At 41.8% G+C, this 21,770-nt stretch overlaps 1 protein-coding gene across 2 annotated transcripts in view; it reads left to right on the top strand.

The window, feature by feature from the left end:
• myo1ea (myosin IEa) overlaps nt 1-21,644 on the top strand; it is a 45,971-nt gene extending 24,327 nt beyond the window's left edge. The window contains exons 6-29 of one of the 2 annotated variants that reach the window (XM_069523854.1): nt 208-297; nt 1,178-1,309; nt 1,594-1,728; nt 1,872-2,004; nt 4,406-4,602; nt 4,706-4,786; nt 5,387-5,473; nt 5,581-5,664; nt 7,010-7,177; nt 8,174-8,259; nt 9,604-9,685; nt 9,956-10,062; nt 11,090-11,188; nt 11,572-11,716; nt 14,540-14,654; nt 14,746-14,915; nt 15,018-15,163; nt 16,238-16,384; nt 16,551-16,711; nt 17,467-17,556; nt 17,646-17,850; nt 18,734-18,769; nt 19,596-19,765; nt 20,061-21,644. In XM_069523854.1, the coding sequence (XP_069379955.1) occupies nt 208-297; nt 1,178-1,309; nt 1,594-1,728; nt 1,872-2,004; nt 4,406-4,602; nt 4,706-4,786; nt 5,387-5,473; nt 5,581-5,664; nt 7,010-7,177; nt 8,174-8,259; nt 9,604-9,685; nt 9,956-10,062; nt 11,090-11,188; nt 11,572-11,716; nt 14,540-14,654; nt 14,746-14,915; nt 15,018-15,163; nt 16,238-16,384; nt 16,551-16,711; nt 17,467-17,556; nt 17,646-17,850; nt 18,734-18,769; nt 19,596-19,765; nt 20,061-20,137 (2,943 nt within the window). In that variant the 3' untranslated portion in view covers nt 20,138-21,644. The remainder of the gene's footprint in view (nt 1-207; nt 298-1,177; nt 1,310-1,593; nt 1,729-1,871; nt 2,005-4,405; nt 4,603-4,705; nt 4,787-5,386; nt 5,474-5,580; nt 5,665-7,009; nt 7,178-8,173; nt 8,260-9,603; nt 9,686-9,955; nt 10,063-11,089; nt 11,189-11,571; nt 11,717-14,539; nt 14,655-14,745; nt 14,916-15,017; nt 15,164-16,237; nt 16,385-16,550; nt 16,712-17,466; nt 17,557-17,645; nt 17,851-18,733; nt 18,770-19,595; nt 19,766-20,060) is intronic. The other variant, XM_069523858.1, reaches the window with a different exon arrangement.
• The last annotated feature ends 126 nt before the right edge of the window (nt 21,645-21,770 follow it).

Below are 21,770 nucleotides of genomic sequence, written 5' to 3'. Positions count from 1 at the left end.
AGACTTTGTGTGTCTGTCTCTACATATATGTGTGTGTGTGTGTGTGTGTGAGAATTCATATACACACACATGCTTGTATTTGAGTGGAAAGTTCCAGGGTTGTACACAGCAGCCTGTTAGTGAGGGTGTGAAGTGTGTGGTGTCTGTACCTGCTGCACAGACCGCCTGTGACGTAGCTAACAGCTCATTGCCTCTGTCTCCTCGCAGCACGTCAAAGACATCATCCTGCAGTCCAACCCGCTGCTTGAGGCCTTTGGCAATGCCAAGACAGTGAGGAACAACAACTCCAGCAGATTTGTAAGGATTTTGTTTCAATTTTTTGTGAATCAGCGCCTAACATTGTGGCTCAATAAATAACTGGTTCTCGTTAACCAGAGAACTCTTTTTCTTCCAAGGACACATTTTTTCAGCCACATTTTGTGTGTTTGCCAAATCTGGTTTGCAGCGTAAGTGAAGATGATGCTGGGAAAAAAATTGAATAACACACCGTCAATGCAAAATCCTATGTTGCACAGAGATACATAAATGCAGCTGGTGCTGGGATAACTTGAGGAGTCAACTTTTTTGTGGTATATACCTTTGCATTTGAGCTGAGTCTTTGGAAAACAACAGATTTACAGTGACAGATTTTCTCCTGACTCCTGTTTTACTGGTGAGGCAGCAAACATCGTGTGTGTCCTGGTTAACCAGAGTTGTGCTGTGAGAGTGCAGGGCACAGAAAGACATATATGCACAACCACTGAGGCACATCCTCCCCTGCTTATTAAGGAAGACAGTCAGCAATGACTTAGAACTGAGGCAAAGCACATTTTGAAAAACATATTCCCTCAGAGTTGATTGGTTAAGTGTTTATCTTTGCATACAAAGCAGTATTTTCTCAGGGTTTGGGATATTTTGGGAGTTCAAGCTTTATGGGGAAAAACCTTTGGTTTCCTTTAAGAAACTGTCTTTCGATTAAAAGTGTCTCCACTTCAGCTTTGCTCTCTCCATGTGTGGAACAGATATTACATTACATGTGCATTGCAAAAAACAGGATCAGATTTGTTTTAATGTACACACACATGCACACACCAGCAGCAACATTAGAAAAACCAGGTGCCAGTTTTTTTAGGTCTTACAGCTTAAGCTTTATTGCAGCCCACTCTGATACTAAAAAAAACCTGCTTTGATCCATCAGGGGAAATACTTTGAGATCCAGTTCAGCTCTGGTGGCGAACCAGACGGAGGGAAAATCTCCAACTTCCTTCTGGAGAAATCACGTGTCGTCATGAGGAATCCTGGGGAACGGAGTTTCCATATATTCTATCAGGTGATTTTTCAAGCTGGAGAGTTAATGGGACACATTTGTGGAGAAGGTGCGTGTGTGTGGATCTTAGGACATATTGGACTCAATGTTCCCTTTGGCTTCAGGAGGAGGGGGAATCTGTTTTCATTGTGCATGACCTGATTTTCCTATTACACATAGAGAGTTGCCATATTACAGTTTTCTCCAGAAGCAGATTGAGTAGATGTGTACACTAACACTACTACAGTATTTGCGTGGTGGCATCTGTATACCTGCATAAATATACCATGTTTATTTCTGCTGCACAGTTGATAGAAGGAGCCAGTGGCGAGCAGAAGAACAGCCTGGGAATTACAAGCCTGGATTACTACACTTACCTCAATCAGTCTGGTTCCTACAAAGTGGACGACATCAACGACAAGAGCGACTTCCAGGAGACAATGGTTTGTTTTCTTTTCCAGACGATCTTCTGTTTTTGTTGACCGGTCAAACCACGAGAGGAGTAATTAGAGGGCATATGACCCAAGTACAGTAGGAGTTTGTACAGTATATACCGAACCCTGATTGTTTTCCTTTGCTTTCCCAGCACGCCATGGACGTGATCGGCATCATAGCTGCGGACCGCGCCATGGTGCTGCAGATTGTGGCCGGAGTCCTGCACCTGGGAAATATCACTTTCAGGGAATCAGGCAACTACGCTGCTGTGGAGAGTGAAGAGTGTAAGTGGAGTCATATCCGCAGTTGTTTCTTGCTCAATGTGGTTCAAACCAAAACAAATAACCAAAGCTCATATTAAAACAAATGTGTACTATTTTTAACTTGGCGTTGAGATATTGCTGGAATGGACAAATAAAGACGGGAGTTATTTTCATTTGTTTAGCAAATGAAAGCAATTAGAGAGAAAGTTTCACAACCAAACAAGAATAAAAGTTTAAGATAATTATTTTTTAGCCCCACCATGGGGAAACTTACAGTCATGCTAATGGCTCTACTTGGACACAGCTAACTTGAGCTGTTGATACCAATCCTTCTAGTAGCTTTCTCTGGACCTCATTCTAGAAATCTAAGTGATTTATTGTTTGGGGAGTATAACATTTTTTAGTTTTTTATAAAATAATCACATTTGATCAAATAATTGCTGGGATATTTCAGTGGACCATATTGTGTATGACCAGCATTGCTATCTGTAGGGTCTTGTTGCCGTTGCCTTGTTCAGGCCGAGGTAACTGTCTTCTTCAGATTGCTTTTGTCTTTCTCCGAACGTCTCTCCTCTTTCCAGTGCCCTGAGCTGCTCCTTCTCTAGTTTCCTTTTCTCTCACCACATTCACTCCTTAAAGTCTCCTTGAAGTTTTATTGTGTTAATGCAGGGATGCAGCCAACTGTCTGGAGTAATCCAAAACCATGCAAGATTATCATAAAAATAAAATGCTATTACTGAAGCTCTGGTCATATTTCGTCACAGACTAAAATTACTTTTTCCCTCTTGCCTTCTTCTGACACATTTTATTCTTCTGTCCTTTCCCCCCCTCTCCTTCCTCCTCACTCTTTTTTGGTATGATGCAGATGGGCATTTGCCAGTGAACAATGACTCGGTCTGTTCTGTGCAGACGAAACAGTGCCACGTCAAAATCTCTGCTTTTCCTGTTCCCTCCAGTCTCACTTCCTGTGTACTTAAACTGCACACTCGTACACCCGCTCTTCATATAAAACTACTCCAGCCAGGTTCACATTTAACATCACATCACACTCAGCAGTGCAGCATCACCTGATGTTGACTGTACTTCCTTTAAATGACTTGTACCTCATTTGGCTGGTCGGACATTAAGGAACTCGAGAGTGAGGTTTTATACAATTATTTTAGGAGGGGAATTTTTTTTCTCATCTGTTATAAATGTATCTGCTAAAACAAAGTTGAAATCATTATATACATTATTGAACTTCATATTAAAATATGTTGCCCACAAAGGTCTAAAAATTCCTCTCAAAAACTGGATGTATAAAACCCTTAACAAGCCCTGAACGAGTGAGAATCTTAAGAAAATGGATACTATTGATTAAGCTTCATGGTTTATTGAACGCTAAGCAGAGTCAATACTGTAAATGAACGTGACAGGATCACTGTATGTGTTACAGCTAATTGAAAAGAATGAGGCCACACGCTTGACAAACCTCTGAATAGATAACCCTTCCTACAGTTGCTTTCATGAGTCACATTTCCTGCAGGGGAACTTGTGCATTGTTCCTGAAATACACAATGTGCAACAGCCTCCAGTTTGTACACTGTAGTGTGTAATCCATAGCTTCCCTGCTGAATACATACGATGGCTTTTCCTGGTGATTTAAGCAGGCGTATGGTCAGTCACACCCTAATGTCCCAGAAGGGGAGCTACTGCAGAGGCCTGATGCATTCCCAGACACAGTGAGTCTGCAGGTCTGAGAGCTATTTCCTTTTAGGGGAAGTGAGTCACTGTAATAAGGCAGGGAGGGGCTCTCTGGGGACAATATCAACGCCAGGTTGGGGCAAATGATCTGTGGTGTGCTCAACACTTTTTTTTTTATTCCAATGGTTAGCCCAATACTGTTCTTCTATTAACTGTAATTCAGAGCTCATCTGTGTTGAATTTTCTCTGGAGGAAGTTTCGTTTTGGCGGTTTAGCCCCAATTGCATGTGTTGTGATTGTCAGTAGAACTTTCTCTGACTCGTGAGATCGTAACACTGATTAGTCCGAGTAAATGTAGAGCAAAAGGAATGTCGGAGCACAGAAAAAGCAGCAAATCATCACATTTAAAGGCAATGTTTGACCCCAAATCTAGTTTAAAGATAATATTGAATATCAAAATAATAATTACAAACTGACTCTTTGTCTGAAATGATTTTGGGTGATATTATTATTATCAGTCTAGCTATAGTTTGTGGGATCTTTCTGTGTATAGTCATGCAAAAATATAGTAAGTGTCTTCTGTTACATGAATTATTCCAGTTGAGTGTACAGATTCCAAGATGTCTGGAAAAAATGACTGGAACTGTTTCAGTTGGGAAAATAAACATTTATAAAGTTACCTTGCCTTTATTTATTTCCCCTTGTCTCCTCTTCTTCTTTATCTTCCCTCTTTTAACAGTTCTAGCCTTTCCTGCGTTTCTGCTCGGCATTGACCAGAACCGCCTGAAAGAGAAACTGACGAGCCGGAAGATGGACAGCAAGTGGGGGAATGCAGTGGAGTCCATCGACGTGACACTGAATGTGGAGCAGGCGTGTTACACTCGTGACGCCCTCTCAAAAGCCCTGCATTCACGCGTGTTTGACTACTTGGTCGAGGTATGATCTCACTGCTGTACAGCTCAGTGCGTTTAAAATAAACATCTCATATATTTATTTTCATGGATAATAAAGCTGCAGTAACACAATCTTTTGATTTCAGTCCATCAACAAAGCCATGGTGAAGGATCATCAGGAGTTGAATATCGGGGTGTTGGACATTTATGGATTTGAAATTTTCCAAGTAAGTGTTTTTTGTCTGTTTCACAAGCTGACACATGGCTACTGGACGTTTACTCTGCAGCTACACATTACTTAGATTAACAGGCATTAACTTTGAGCATTTAAACAGATTAAACATCAAGGATAAAACTAATTGATTAAGTATGTGGATTAAGTTCCATCTCCTGATTGAGGCAGCAGACTTCAACATGCTCTTCTAAGCTGATTGTCAGGATTGGACAAACCAAATGGAAATATATTTGTTTTATTTTGGTTTGTAAGGATCTTTTGATTCTTTTATCAAAGTTGTTGTTACCGTGTATGATGACGTTTGGTCTTTAAGTTTTTTTCTTTGTATGCATAATGTAAGAAAAGTCCATATGCATTTTGATGGCCAAAGATTATAAACACAGGAAGATGCAGGCGGCTGTAGCGTAAAGCTGAAAGTCCATTGTAAGTGCTATGAGTTGCACAATATGGTCCTTCCTTTAATGCCAGCCAATCTGTGTGTAGCTCCCGCTCCAAACAATGGCCCCTGAGCTCATAGGAAATCCGTCCTCTGCTTCAGATAAATCTCACTTAAGCTTTGTGGGTTTTATTAACTACATTGTCTTTTCGTTAGAAAAATGGATTCGAGCAGTTCTGCATCAACTTCGTAAATGAGAAGCTGCAGCAGATTTTCATCGAGCTGACTCTGAAGGCAGAGCAGGTAAACCCCCCCCCCCTTACATTCTTCTTCTTTTTCTGACCTTTATTTTTAATTTATAACTTCTTCCCATGTTTTATGTTCTGACTCTGGACTCTCTTATTTTGTAGGAGGAATATGTGCAAGAGGGCATCAAGTGGACTCCCATCGAGTACTTCAACAACAAGATTGTCTGCGATCTTATCGAGAGCAAAGTAAATAAACAAAAGAGGAAAAAATCCAGGAAACAAACTATGAGTTCACTGAGTTCACAACTCCCAGAAAGGGTGCATCATTTGAACATTCTGCATGTGCTTCTGATGATCAAGCCATTATTTCACTGAGCTGAAATAATGACTTTCATTTGCTCTCTATGTGATAGCACATCTAGTATTTTGGGATTTTGGACAGTTGATTGGACAAAACAAGTGATTTGAAGACTTCCTCATTGAGCCTGAGGAAATTATGATTGACATTATTTTCTATTTTCTGTCATATTTTACGCAAAAAGTAGTTCATCAAGAAAGTGATTGTCAGATCAATCAACAAGGTAAATAATTGTTAGCAGCTCTAATTGTGGGTTTCATAGAAAACTGTTAAACATTTTTAATAATGAAATATTGTTATTATTACTGTTCTGTAAAGAACAGCACACATGAAATACATTTTTGCAATTTGCAAAAGAAATGAAATTAGGAGTAAAATAGAGACTCAATCCAACAGTGGACTCAGGAATATGAAGAATAAGAATGTTCATATATATAAAATGAAATAAAAAATGTATATATAGAGAATATAGAAAAAAATATGTGGTGCGAATCGGCACCAAAAACCACATGGTTGAAAAATAGTTCATGATCTACCACCAAATCCCTCCCTGAATATCAGTGGATGTAATCAACTAAATCATATGAGTTCTTAATTAATCGAAAACACACAAAAAACCTTGCATCGATTCACTTAAAAAAACGTTGTTACGTTGAAGATTTGTTAGTGTCACAGTTCAACAAGTTCCGGCTCTGTTGCCAGGACTTGCTGCTTAATATCCTCAAATGTGCCGACGTACCTCTTAATTTGATTTATCTGCCCTGTGAGGGGTCTAATCCATGAAATCCACAACAAGGGCTTTATAACAAGCCTCCCTCTGAGAGGAGCGGGGATCTGTATCAGTGCCTGATGCTTCAGCTCTGTACACCAGACCCACTTTAGTTAATCCAGAGACAGAGATGTGTGTTCTCTGAGTCAGACACACTGTTAACACTGTGCACACACAGAGTGCCACTGATCAGCTTTAATGGAGCCAAACAGGGCAAAGTGTGAGAGTAATGTTTGACAGAGGCCGAGCTAAAGCTGCTACACAGTCTGATTTATGTTACATCTCTTTTAGATGTTTATCACTGTTATAAAGATCAAGTATGAAACTTGGCTGTAATCAACAATAATTGTCATCACTGATAAAGCTGCCAGTCCTGAATCAACAGTGTGTGAGCGACAAACTTCCTCATAAGTGGCACAAGTGTTGTTAAATCAATTTCATATCTTTCCTTTGTGTTTTCCCAGAATCCTCCAGGCATCATGAGCATCCTGGATGATGTGTGTGCCACCATGCACGCGGTGGGCGAGGGAGCCGACCAGACCATGCTGCAGAAGCTCCGAGTCCAGATCAACACCCACGAACACTTCAACAGCTGGAACCAGGGCTTCATCGTCCACCATTACGCCGGAAAGGTCAGTTTGAGTGCACTTAGCCCAGAGTGTATTTTCCGATTTGAGCCCCATTAATGAGCACACATACAGAAAAAAATCTCGGTTCTACTTGTTGCTGCTTGTATGCTTTGGTTGCCAAAACAGAAAGATTTAATATTCAATATAAAGTTTACAGCAGCTCTTTGCTGTGGTATCGACTGTAAATCAATATGTTATGCTGACTGCCTGCAGTTGGGAGCTGTAGCTTCTACAAATAGAAGCTTATTAACATGTCATTTATTATGGTGTTGGTATTGAAGCTGTCCCCGTCACTCCCCTCTTCTACGATCTGTCATAAATACCAGCTCTGCAGCTGCCGCTTTAATTCTGGAGTTTCTGGCGTCATCTTCGTATTTTTACATTTTCCAGTTCTGAACTAATTCTTCTCTTCGTCACCTCCCAGTTCATTTTTTTGACTATTTAAGGTCGGGGTCTGTTTGTAACAGTGTCTAACGACGTCATGCATGTTAGTCAGCTTTATTTCACCCATTCATTACTGTTCAGTAGCAGCCTTTGTTTTGCCATCCTTCTGATTTTTGGTGGTCTGGGCCGAGGTCGTCCCGTGTCATTCTCCAGATGTGCAGTGGCCTCAGCCTGGCACACAAATGCCGCAGGCTTAATGAGCCATGCCATAAAGACTTGAGGGGCTCCCATGACCGGGCTCAAAACATTCCTCCAGCCTCAGCCGACACTAGGAGAAATAAAATGGTTCATTTTCTTGACTTTTAAACCACTGCTGGGTTTATAAGGAAGCTAATCCTGGAAGGTGTAAAGCCTGGATATCAAACCTGTCATTTTCTTTCCCTATAAAATTCAAGCCACTGATTTAGGTCAAAATATCAGTTAAAAATACCATTTATATCTTCGCACATTTACAGGTGTCATTTTTCCTTTTTGCTTCAGGTTTCAAACGGTTCAACCTCGTCCTCTTCCATTATCATGAATCTTAAGAAATCTTTCTCTGTGTCTCTTGTCCAGGTGTCCTACGACGCAGAGGGTTTCTGCGAGAGGAACCGAGACGTCCTTTTTACTGACCTCATTGAGTTGATGCAGAGCAGTGAAATGTAAGTAACTCCCATTTGCACATTGCACCAACAGGTGGTGAGGATTTCTATGGCACTCAACTTGAAAGGAGTATTGTGATGCATATGGTTATAATTGAATACATGTGAAGAGCTTCAGATGCTCCAGTGCATCTGGGAACTGGTGGGAGTAGCAGAAGTGTGCAGGGCTGGGATGTGTTGTGCCCTCTGCCCTGAATCACGTCTGGCTGCTGTCCCGGTTTGCAGCTTTATGGGGGTCTTCTCAGTCTGGCCTTAGAAAGGGGTCTCCCTATGGGGAAACAGCGGAGTCTGGTCCCTCTGTTTCTTGGTCTCTTGGCCTTTCTTTGTGTCAAAGGGGCCATCTGTGCAAACAGCCTGCATTATCTGTGTAACCCCTGCAGGCCTCAGCCACCGCTCGTCCCCTTTGTGGGCATGTGTTGTGAGGTGTCACAGGCCATTATGTCAAAATCACATTCAGACACGCGTTGGAAAATGCAAACATGAACTTCACTTTGCACAAACACGTGCAAATATAGATAGTTTGGCACCGTCATACATATAGGAAGCATGAGAAGGAAGGAAGCAGCCTCATTCCTTGGAGTAGCAGGTCTGAATAGAGAAGAAAGGAATGAGCAGTATCGTCAGCTGGATAATATTAGAAGACTTCTGGTCTATTTGTACACACGACCTGCTGATCCTTTCTTCTGTGTCCATGGCCCTGAGCTTGAAATGTAAAATCAAACAAATACAGAGTGGGAGGAAACTGGAAAGGGGCTGGAATTAAAAAGAAAAAAAAACTATGTGAAAATGCACTTTGAAATAATAAAGCAATAAACATCAAATGCGGCGCCTTATGCAAGTTGAAATAAGTGTAATGCTCAGCTGCACCACATGTCAACATTAGACGAGGCCTGACGGTCACCACATTTTTGCCTGAATGACAGATGTGCTGATCACAGAGGTGAAAATAATAATAATTATTTCACAAGGTTAAATTTCAACCAGAAAAAATGTATTATTTTATTTAACCTAGCTTGTTGTCAGACAATAGCAGCATTACTATTCCTCGATATAGAGCTGCAGCCTTGGCTAGATCTGGTGCACACACACACAAACACACACACACACACACACACTTGTTTTCCCACCAGCTCCCACTTCAGACCTTCCCAAGTGGTTCAGGAATTTAAACCATTGACCTTAGTTAAATGTCCTTGGTTCTTTAATCTTTAACTTTGGGTTGAGCTTCCATAGTTACTCATTATATATGTTTTTAGGTCTAAGATACTTTGTTTTTATTGGAACAAGGATGATACCAGTCTTTCTGTGTTCTTACTCCATGTCCTCTCCCTCTCCCTGTGACAGTGCTTTCATCAGAGCACTGTTTCTAGAAAACCTCAATGCTGAGAAGAAGGGTAGACCCACAACTGCAGGCAGCAAAATAAAGGTGTGTGTTCAATAGAGTTTGCTTGTGTGTGTGTGTGTGTGTGTGTGTGTGTGTGTGTGTGTGTGTGTGTGTGTGTGTGTGTACGTACACCTGTCCCTCCGCCTTATCAGGGTGGCTGTGGGAAGATTTGACTAGAAAATGTGTGTTAGTTGTTCAGTGGCGTGTCCTTCAGCCAGTCATTCATTCTTAACGACTTTGACATCGTTATCCTCAGTCTCATCATCATCTTCTTTCCTCTTTCTTGATATTTGTTCTAACTACACTCTTCAGAGACAAGCCAATGATTTGGTGAGCACACTGATGAAATGTACTCCACATTACATCCGCTGCATCAAGCCCAATGAAACCAAGAAGCCCAGAGACTGGGAAGAGAGCCGGTAAGTTTCAATGTGGCTCCTCACAGAGTTTGTCTTCAGACTAAGTCATGTGAGATGTGTTGGAGACACCCCCCCCCCCCCCCCCACACTCTTTATCCCTTTGTTTCAGCTTCCCGCTCTTTCTTCCCTCCTCGCAGGCGTTAGGCACTACATGTTCAGATGTATTTGTGCAGAGGTATTGTTCAGAGCCGATGACCTTCCTGTTGTGAGTCAGGCACAGGGTGGCTCATTAATTAGCAACGGAACCGCTGTTTTCACAGGAAGTCTGAGTGCACTAAGTAGTCCTTCAGGTCTTTGTGTGAGGAAAAAGTTTGCAACACACAGCTGTTTTAAATACAATGACCTGTGAAAAGTTCTTCCGCTAGTGAAGAGGAAGCTTCTTATGCTGAAGACATGGCAGCTAATATACTGGTGAAATGTAAACTAGTTGTGGGTATAAATCAATGTCAACTAGAAGGGCACTCAGAGCGTATACTGATTGGCCACTTTATCAACATTTTACATAAACGTACAGAATACTGCATCAGACACATAAACCATGCACACAAAGGAACTGCTCACATTACACAAGATCTGGATCATTATCTGGATCTGCACCAAATTCAATCTGTTCACAAATATTAGCAGTTTAAAGAACTGTGCATTCATTCTTGTTGAAAAATGCCCTTATTCGCATTGTTAAAGAGAGTGAAAGTAAAAATTCATTTTCAAGGTCTTCCCTGATCCAAACCACATCCTTGCACCAAGTTTCATGGAAATCAGTTCCGTAGTTTTTTGCATAGTCCTGCTAAGAGACAAACAAACAGATGAAAAACGAAACCTATGAAAGAAAGAGGAAAATACACATTTGAAGGTGTCAGCATGTACAGTATGAGAATACAGAATATTGTGTTTCACTCTAATTTAAAGCTGAAACTATCCATCAACATAAATAAACTGGAAGTGTGCACATAGATTAACTGAAGACAAAGAAGCTTGTTAGTTTTCTCCTCATGTTGACTCTGGTTTCTTTTTGACTCGTCTTCAGAGTGAAGCACCAGGTCGAGTATCTGGGTCTGAAGGAAAACATCAGGGTGAGGCGTGCTGGCTACGCCTACCGCAGAGTCTTCAGGAAGTTCCTCAACAGGTAACACATCTCACACTCTCTGTGGTCTTGTTTGAAAGTTGGACTGCGTCTTAATGGTATCCATTCTAATATTCAGTCACAGATGACCGACACTCAGCATCAAGCAAATATTTCCTTTTTTTCCCTTTTTTAACAGTCACCAGCAGTATGTTCATTAAATAGTTGTGTTTTTTAAACAATTCTTGAGTTTTACCTGAAATGATTCTAGTTAGATTTTTACCATTCAGGTATGTGAGTTAAATAAGTAATATCCTGATTTTAGGTTTTGGAATTTGATTCAGGACAGAAAATGTTGAGTTGGTCCCACATCAACATTGAACTTCATCCATCTTTAACCCATCTAATGTCAAATTCTTTGTCTCTGTCAAACCTCCTGTCCTCAGGTACGCCATCCTGACTAAAGAGTCCTGGCCAACGTGGCGAGGAGACGAGAAACAAGGCGTCCTTCATCTCTTACGCTCTGTCAACATGGATCAGGATCAGTTCCAGCTCGGTCGCACCAAAATCTTCGTTAAAGCCCCAGAGTCGGTACGTTTGTCGTCTGCCATCCACCATGTGTCCATCATGTCTTCTGCTCTTTTGCACTTTGTAAACCCACATATTTATGAGAAAGCTTTCCAGGAAAATGCACTACAGAGCAAGGTTTTTCACATGTTGTTCTTGAGGGAAAACTCAGATCACATGACAGAATGTCCGCTGGTACGTAAAGGTCTGTTTGTAAGAAAGGAGAAAACTGAACTTGCTCATTTTGACACTAAATACCATAAAAGGGCACTAATGTCCCAAATCATGCTCAAGTCCTTGTAGCAGGGGAGGAGATTGAACCCGACCCTCACACCACGTCAGCACTGAGTCAACACCGCTCTGCAACTAAAACATTAGCACAGACTGTGGTTGCAGAGTTTTGGGGGGGGGGGCATCGTAAAGGCTCGTCTTTTTCCACCATAACTGCCCTTTTTTCCTGATTCCTATGAAAGCAGCATTTGTGTGACGCTTGTGCGCTCACTTATTGACATTTGTACACTTTGTGCACAAATGAGCATGCACGTGTACACACACACACACACACAAACACACAAACACACAGATGTATGTTTAGAAACTTATACACAGGCATCTTAGTCTTAATTCAAGCCTTACAGCTGACCCTGAATGCCTTTACTTATTCATCGCAGCCAGGCACTGCCAAGAGGGTCCCCATCCCCCCACTCTGCCAGACTGAGAGTCCAAGTCATTGAGGTTTGCTTATGAAAGGCAAATATCACACAGGGCAGAGCGCTGAAATGAGCTGCCAGGCTTCTCATAACAACTCTCTGTCTGATAAGACACTGACACCAGTTAATTAGTTGTATGACTGATGCTTTTTTTTCTTTGGTTGGATAGAATTAGTTTGTTTGACATGAAGCCAGATGTTGGAGAAGAGCTGTGTTGATGGATGAGCTGGAGGGTCACTGTCAGTCAGAGGTCTCACCAAGGCTGCACTGGGGTTTTAAATCCCTCCATTATTTAGAATTTGTAAACAGCACACAAACATTTATTTGAGGGTTTAAAATGCATCGTTATGTAGCTGCTGTGAGGACATTTAAACGTTTTTAATTTTCACTGTTTAATAGCATTTATAGTTTTTCAAATGAAGACTTTGACATTTTCGTTCATTACCTGTTTATACAACAGATAAACCAAAAACCCCACCTGCTGTTTGTTTCTGGGCTTGTCATTGTTCTGGTGAAAAACACTTGGTTGTGTAGTTTCCTTGTCTCAATCAGTGACTCGGTACATTTTTCTCCTCACAGCTATTGTGGTTAAAGTTTGTTCCGTCACGATGTGTTTTGGTTTTGCTTGTTGTCTGTTCCGTCCCCGATGATGCCAGGCCTGTGAGGCCAGCGAGGCAGTGGGCAGGATGTTTAGTCTGGGTGGGAGACAGGGAGGGTGATTGCATATCTAGAGGCCGGTCGGGAAGTGACATAAGCTGGTAAGACTGGTGGTCGTCAGCTCCTTGTACAGGAAATGGTGAAACGACTTTATGGCCAAAAAATAAATTATATATATTTTTTTATGTGAATACTTGTTTCCCCTGTATTCATTATAAATAACAACATAGAAGTTATATGGGATAAACCTAATATAAAATATTGATAAGTTATCTTTCTTATCACTTTAAATCTGCATTGTCTTAAACGTTATAAATATTCATGCAACCTGTTTAATCTGGCCAATAAATATTCCTAGTATAATTCAACAAGTATCTAAAGTTAAGTTGACTAGAGTGAAGAAAAAAAAAATGATAACAGGCTAAAAACACAGTAACATCAAGAGAGTCACAAGCAATGGAACCTTCGTGTTATTGAACACGTCAAAAATATTAAAAATATTCATGAGAAAAGATATTTTCTAACATGAACAGAGGTGTATCAATGTTAAAAGCTTTTATGCAAAAAGAAAATGTCAGATGGAGCAGCAATGACAATGGTAATGATAAAGGTGTGGCCATAACAGTAGCATATGTGGGCAGGCACATTGTATAAACAATCACGATGGCTGCCACCATGTGTGGCCACAGTCGAGATCCTGGATGTGCAACAGTAAAGCCCAAGGACTGAGGGATAAAGTCGAGTCAATAACATGAATTGATGAAACTTTTATGTGAAGAAGAGGAGGAAAGAGAAGCTCCATGTGAAAAAAATTGTAAATCCTAAAGCCACAGTAAAATGTAAATATACAATATATGACATGTATTGATAAGACAGTAGCACCTGTAGGGTGTATTTGTTAGTTAGTTCAAAAAAGATTATATTAATTTGCAGGATAACATGTGAAGCCTTCAGGTCCATTAACAAACTGCTTGATGATTGAACAAAGGGCATTAGAGGCTCAGATAGATCAGCTTTACTGTAAAACTGTAGTTCGGCACAGTCGTCAGGGGCTCAGTGGGTTCAGTATCTTACCCAAGGACGTCTTAGCATGTGGAATGTAGAAGACTGGCATCAAACCACTGACCCCCTGGTTAGAACGACCCGCTATACCCCCTGAGCCATAGCTCCCCAAAATAATGAAGGATAAAAAAATAAATTCCATGTAAGTGTTTCTAATTTAAAGACAGTGATCTCACACACACACACACACAGACAGGTGTGTAGGTTGCGTCTCCACAGTACTGAACGATCTGATCCCAGCACTTGGCTGTACCTGCCGTCAGATAGTGATCAGGACAGTTCAGTAGTTGAGTTGTAAGCATTATCAGGCATATTCAGTATGTCTGTATGTTCTCATGTCTCCATTCAGACCCTTTAGGTGTGTGTGTGTTTGGGTTCACGTCTCTTACAGTGAGTTCCTCTCCGTTTGCCCCCACAGCTCTTTCTGCTGGAAGAGACGAGGGAGCGCAAGTTTGACGGCTACGCCAGGACCATCCAGAGAGCCTGGAGGAAATATGTGGCCCGCAAGAAGTACGTCCAGATGAGGGAGGAAGGTGAGTCACGTAACATGTTCCGGCTTTACCTGTTTATCCATCTCCCTCCGTCATGATCTTATCACTCTCTCCTCCTTCTGGGTTTATCTAGCTTCTGACCTGCTGGTGAATCGAAAGGAGAGGCGGCGACACAGCCTCAACAGAAACTTTGTAGGAGACTACCTGGGCATGGATGACAGGCCCGAGCTGCGGCAGTTTCTGGGAAAGAGAGAAAAGATCGACTTTGCGGACAAAGTCACAAAATATGACCGTCGCTTCAAGGTTGTTGTTTTTTCAGGTTCTGTCTGCAGCCTGTTCTATTTCTTTCTCTGGGCTAAACAACATCTATATCTATCTGTTATTTGTGTTTTCTGCTCTGTGTAGGGAATCAAGAGAGACTTGATCCTGACGCCAAAGTCTGTGTACCTGATTGGAAGAGAGAAGGTGAAGCAGGGACCAGAGAAAGGGCAGGTGACCGAGGTGCTGAAGAGGCAGATTGAGGTGGAGAAGATCTTGGCGGTTTCACTCAGGTACGAACTACTCAGAGAATTATAGAATTAGATAAATAAGATTGCTCATACTCATAAATAAGATTGCTCCTCGTTCTGTCGTCACCCGTCCCAATTTCATTTAGTCTCGTCATGTTTTCGTTTGTTGACAACACTGGTCTACACTCCCTTGCTTTTTCTGTTGTTACTGTACAAGTATGATTCTCCATTTAGCATAATTTTAGTTTTTAAGTGCCGAGCAAACTTCTAAAACCAACCTCCTCGCCCGGCTTCTTTGTGTCAAATCAAGCTGCTGCATCAATGTACAAACATGAAAAGCCATCTCTAACAGGTTTGTCCATTCTAGGCTTATGATTTGTTTCCACAACAAGACACTGCCTGGTCAATGTGCAGCAGATTGTTTTGCCGGGCTCCACCATATAATCTGTAGACACTGCAGAAGGTCAGGAATCCACCTCAAGGACACATTCTGTTTTTCAAATCACACAAGTTCCAAAGTTGCTGTAAATGTCACACGAGGGACATGGGAGACATGTGGAGAATATTACAACGACGTCTCGTATACGTCTGTGTCCCTTTTTGTACGTGCAGGTCCACAGCTCAGAAATGTTGCTGTCATAATGAACAATAAAAAACACTCTGGTGAAAGAATGTAGACTAGTTCATTACAAAGAAATGAAAAAAAAATGAAGAGGAACTGAAAGAGTCACGGGCCCTTTGTTGTTGATGGGAACTCTGTATGAGCGGTTTGAGAGGTAGGAATCACAGAGCTGCTGGTGCGAGCATGTGGCTTTTGAGTCACTGGGGTAATACGGACCAGGTGGCGCAATGAACGAAAGCAGGAGTTGTAAAGAGCTCATCAGAGAGAAACTCCACTTCACTGGGAGGAACAAAGTATCCTTGTGCGGGTTGCAGGGCACAAGCTGTCCTCCCTCTTCAGATGTGAGCGGCCCTGTGAGGCTCCCTCTGTGTCTATGCAAATGTGAAAGACGATTCTGACGCTGAAGCTTCATCACAAGGACAAAAGCAGCAAAAACAGCTGTGAGATTTCTTTCCCATCCTTTAACTGCGTACACTTTCTTCATGTTTTTCCAGCACGATGCAGGACGACTTCCTGATCCTACACGAGCAGGAGTACGACAGCCTGCTGGAGTGCGTCTTCAAGACCGAGTTCATCAGCTTACTGTCCCGCAGGTTTGAGGAGAAAACTCAGAGGAAGCTACCACTCAAGTTTACTAACACGTAAGTCAACACGCGCAACATGATCGCAGACAACCACACAAACCAACCACTATCAATGATCGTATACTTTTGATTCTGATTTTGGAATAATTGTTCCAACTTAAGAGAATCGAATTCAAACCGGACCCTCACTGTAGAATGAATCTGTAACTGATGTCGTTTTCAGACTGGAGTTGAAACTGAAGAAGGAGAACTGGGGCTTCTTGAGTGGCGGCGCCGGCTCCCGGCAGGTCCTGTTTGTCCAGGGTCAGGGACACGTTCCCGTCCTGAAGCCGTCCAGCAAATCCTTGCAGGTCAGCATCGGCCCCGGGCTTCCCAAGAACACACGTGAGTATTAACATCCCCATCAATGACCTGTTCTGTCACTGAGCCTTAAAAAAACATTTGACACGTAGATGACAAGTAGATGTTGTCAGAAGTACATAAACACATAAACATGGAAAAGTATATAACCTGTATAAGAGGAAATAAGAGCATTTCAGACATAACTTTCACACCTTGTTTGATCCAAAATGCGGTGGTCTGGACCATTTAACCAAAACTTAACGAAAAGAGGTGGTCTCAGTTCAGATCAAACAAAACTATGGTTCAGATCGTTTGCAGGGTGGAAAAACTTCTTTGGTCCAATTGCAGGAAGTTGAAAGAAAGTAAACAACAGAAGAAGATTAAGATGCAGAAAACAGCTTCAGGATTTGATTGTAGTCTTCACCTTAGACGATATAATATTTGAAAGACGAGGACGTTCGTTTTGCCTTCGACCTTTTCATTCGTTTTCTCTATTCAAACTAAAAGACAACTATTTTTTATGCACTTTGTTTTTAAAAGTTAACAATAAAACAGCCGAATTGAACAGGCTGACGTCAGACACACGCCAGTCTACAAACCAGTCTTTGTCAAGTATAGGTGATGTAGGTGTTGACGGCAAGACGTACGTGATGTCATAAAAGACTAGCTGGATCAAATGTTACAATGTAAAAAAGTTAGCCATTTCTACAGTTCCTCGTCCCTCTCCATCTTGTCTCAGTTAAGTTAAGAATTCAACATCATGCCAGTTATTTAAATTCTGAAAATCTCGTCCTCAGGCCCCACCAGGAAGAGCTTCACTCAGAGCCGCACAAACATGTCCAGAACCCACCAGAACATCCCGTCGCGGGCTGCACCAGGACCTCCAGGTACAGGGATCCTCGCTGTGTTCCAGCTTGTCTTCTTCACTGTCTACAACAAAGCATCACACAATCCATATTTTGTTTCCCCTCCACAGGCTCTCACCAGAATGGTGGCCTGAAAACCACCAACCACATAGCCAATCAGAGAAACTCGCAGCATCACAGCCAGAGGCCTCCGGCGTCCGGCAACGCAACGCGCCCCTTCCTGCCGAGCAACATCAACCAGCTGAAGGAGCGAGACGGCAGCCGACCGCAGCCGAACCTCGACTGTCTGAGAGTTCCTGATCAAGGAGCTGCAGGGTGAGAAACCCAAAACACACACACACACACACAGTACACGCAGGAGTAGATCAAAAATAACACACACACACACACACACACACTACAACGTGTTAGTGCTATGAGGATGGGCCATATTAGGTTGAATTCAACTTGTTCAACCCTTCACACTGCAGCAGAAGTTCGTCATATCTCTTTTGGTTGGTTTCATCGTGTGAAAACTCTTTGCTGTTCTCTCTGTATGTTGTAAACAGTTTGGTTAAAATCCTCAGAGCAGGTGATTCGGCCTCTTTGGAGATGTTGTGTAACTTTGTGTAGTTCAAGTTCATATGTTCATCTCACAGCTCTGGAATAGAAATCTTACACTTAAAACCTGAAAATAAAAAGTGTTGTGAGTGATACAAAGCTGATCACAAGCAACAAAGCTAAACGTCAAGGAGCAAGTTTAGTTTCCATTGGTTCAAAGAGCAACATGTTGGATCTTTGGTGAGACCAGACCCCTTTTCTCTTTCCAGTTTATTTCAATTATCTCATATATCAACTCATCAGCAGAAAAATGCTGTTTAAAGTCCCTAAACCTAATACGGCCCAATGCTGTAGCAGCGTGATTTGAGTTTTACGTAGCATATGATGATTATTGTTATATTATTTTGACTTCTCTGTATAAATAAACCTATGAACTCACACATATAAGACACATTTATATTTGATATAGTCTGGATTCCTTGGCGTGCAGTGCCTCGATGTGTATTTGTTAACAATCCAGGGAACAGCATCCCCGCACAAATCAGTAGAGCTACCAGACAGTATTTGGTTTGACTTCACGTGCACTGTTTTATGTCAATATGGACACACTCATACCTTCTGTGATGTGACATAATTTGGATGATTTATTCTTTTGTAGTAATGGAGACAGACGACCAGCTTCAAATGGAGGAATGTGAGTTGGAGTGTTTGCAGTGTTTCTGGTGGTGGTGGTTCACGAGTAGAAAAGCTTCCAGCAGCAGCACATTGATGCTTCTCCTCTTGTTGTTTTTTATTCGATTACACTGGAAATAAACTAGTTAAACCTCGATGAAGGAGCCGACTGCAGCACATGACTAATATTTCATTTTCTGCTGCTGATGCTGATTTTAATGGATATCAGAGGTGAACTGTTTTGACGTGTCTTTCATTTGTGTAATGAAAGACGATTGAAAGAGTTTTTTAGTGAAAGAGTTCCTGCTGTGCCTCAGGGATCCTCTTCACTAAAGAAATTCATGACATTTACTTTCACGTACACTGACTTAACCAGAAGACATTTTTATTCAGTAAATTAAATATAGTGTATAAACTAACTACTTCACTCTCTGCTCACTGCTCCCTGAGGTGACGCCACCTAAACTTTTTGATCCTCAGTTAGTTGAGTCGTCTTTGACAGGACATTTTATGAAAAGCACTAGAGCACCATCTTGTGGCTGAGGTGTGAACAGCTGAAAAAAAAAGATTTTTCTAATTGATCACAATATTTGCACAAAATTAAAAAAAAATAATCTAATTCTGAGTTTTAGTATTTTCATACAGTGAAACAAGATGGTGATTATGCATGTACTTGTATGCTGGGATATACTCCACGACGGTGTAATATCCCATTTACAAAAGCCTTCATCTGAGTTTCCTTCACAGCCACTGCAGCACAGTGAACTCAATCTTTCACTTATCGTCCGCCTGCACCAAGCTCCTCCTGACAGTCGTGTGGTTTCTCTCTTTGTCTCGTGATCCCTCAGAGCCCACAGACCCTCAGCCAGCCGACCTCCGCCGGGAGGAGGACGACCCAAACCTGCCCCCAAACCCAAACCGCAGGTGCCGCAGTGCAAAGCTCTGTACGCCTACGACGCTCAGGACACAGACGAGCTCAGCTTCAACGCTGACGATCTGATCGACATCATCAGAGAGGGTGAGCGCACAGCGGGACTCTCTTTCTGGAGGTAGAGGGGGGTCGTCCACTAACCATGAGGTCGCTGGTTCGATCCCCAGCTCCCAAAGTCTGCATTCCAAAGTGTCCTTGGGCAAGATACTGAACCCTACGTTGTGTATAGATCCTGTTTATACTGTATAAATGTGTGTGAAAGGATGAATGAGACTGTAGAAGCAGTTATAAATACTGTCCATTTGTCATTTATCAGCTTTTTCATTCTTGTCATACTCTCAGTTTGAGACTGTAAACTAACTGAGTCATGTTTTCCGACCAGATGCATCAGGATGGTGGATGGGACGACTTCGTGGAAAGCAGGGACTTTTCCCCAACAACTACGTCACCAAGGTCTAAGAGCTGCAGGTTTACAGCACAGGGAGGAGGGAGCCTGCTGCGTCCCCGCCGACCCTCTCAGGCGACGGCATGGAGACAGAAGCACTGCGAGATTCCCTGAGAAGAGAAACTCAATCTTCCTCCACTTTCTGCCGCGTGGTGAATGAGGGTAACCCTCAGTTATGCCACCAGACCAAAGGACCGTCAGGATCGACAGCGAGGCTCCGCTTTAAAGACAAGAACACTGTTTGACCCAGGGGTCTGTTTCCCTCCACAGTCCCTTTGAGTAATGAACAAAAACTATTTATTGTATTTATAGCTTTCTGTGTTCTCCTCGCTGCCATTTATACTCTTGCAGAGGATTTGAGCTCAAACGTTTTTCAAGCGCTGGAATGAAGTATGCTTTATCTGTGGGACCAGGCTGTGATTTATTTTTATTTTTCAACATGTCGTCTTTCGATGAAGGTGTGATCGCTGAAGCACAGACGGGTCGTCTCGGTGTCAGAGCTGCAGAGACGGCTGTTTTACCAGGTTTTATTTATTTTTATGCAAAGCTGTAACTGCTTCCTCGGGAAAGGACGTTCAGTAAATCACCACACTGTGTTTTAATGATTTTACCAAAGGAATATAAATTTGAACAGGTCTGTCTGAGGGCAGCGTGGTGACTCACCTGGAAAAACCACCTTCATCTTTGTTGTTTTTTTGTTTTTCTATCACACCAGTATACTTAACATACAGAGTCGAGGCCATACTGTAACCTGAGCATGCTGTCTGTGGTGTATTAGCACTTTATTGGTACAGGTACTACCTTTGGATACAGACACCGTCACTCGTTCATGCCACAGCCAGTAAGTTTAGTCTATGAAGGACAGGTTGCCAAGCTAAAGCAATAAGCCCAGTTACTGAGCAGAATAAGTTGTTTACATGAAATGATAAAAACCAAACAGGTGTCGTGGAGCTGATTCTGTATATGTGTTCATATTTAGGAACGTGCCTGTCGTTGGTTAGATTTTAAATTATTTTTTTTGTATTTTCTCTGAAGGATCTTAGTATTCTAGTTATTTTTCCTGCTTTTGATATTTACAGAGGGCTGCTTTGTTTCCATTTCAGCTACAAATAGATAATAATAGTTATCACACACGAGGGTGAATGGATTTTTGTTTTGTCAAGTTGTTTTGGTAGAAAGAAAAGAGTTGTTAACATTTTTCCATGGCACTACAAAGAATTCCTTTTGCTTCTGCTTGATTGTTTCTGCACATCCTTTGCACTGCTGTTGAATTACTCACACATTCCTTTAGTCATTTGTTTTTATTTTATTTTAATTGAATAACCACATTATACTCGAGTCAGTAAAAAGAAATGCTGGGACTTCTGTCATAGATCCTCTGCATCATCAAATATAGTTTGATCTTGGATGGTTTAAAACATCCTTGTGCAATACAAAAACAGTAGATGAGTCTTTAAATGAAGCATGTAATATTGTATATTGAACTGCTTTTTTGTTTTATTAAAAAGATCATTAAATGAACGACCATCAATCAGTTTATTTTTTTTTATCTTACACACACGTTCAGGGCTGTGTGGCTTAGTGTAAGTTACATGTTGACACTTGATTATATTAATAAACTAATGTTGGAGTAGAACCCAGACTGTC

Source organism: Paralichthys olivaceus, chromosome 1, assembly GCF_024713975.1.
Source record: "Paralichthys olivaceus isolate ysfri-2021 chromosome 1, ASM2471397v2, whole genome shotgun sequence".
Lineage (NCBI taxonomy): Eukaryota > Metazoa > Chordata > Actinopteri > Pleuronectiformes > Paralichthyidae > Paralichthys > Paralichthys olivaceus.
Note: the sequence above shows the minus strand (reverse complement) of the source record. Positions and strands in the feature narration are given on the sequence as shown.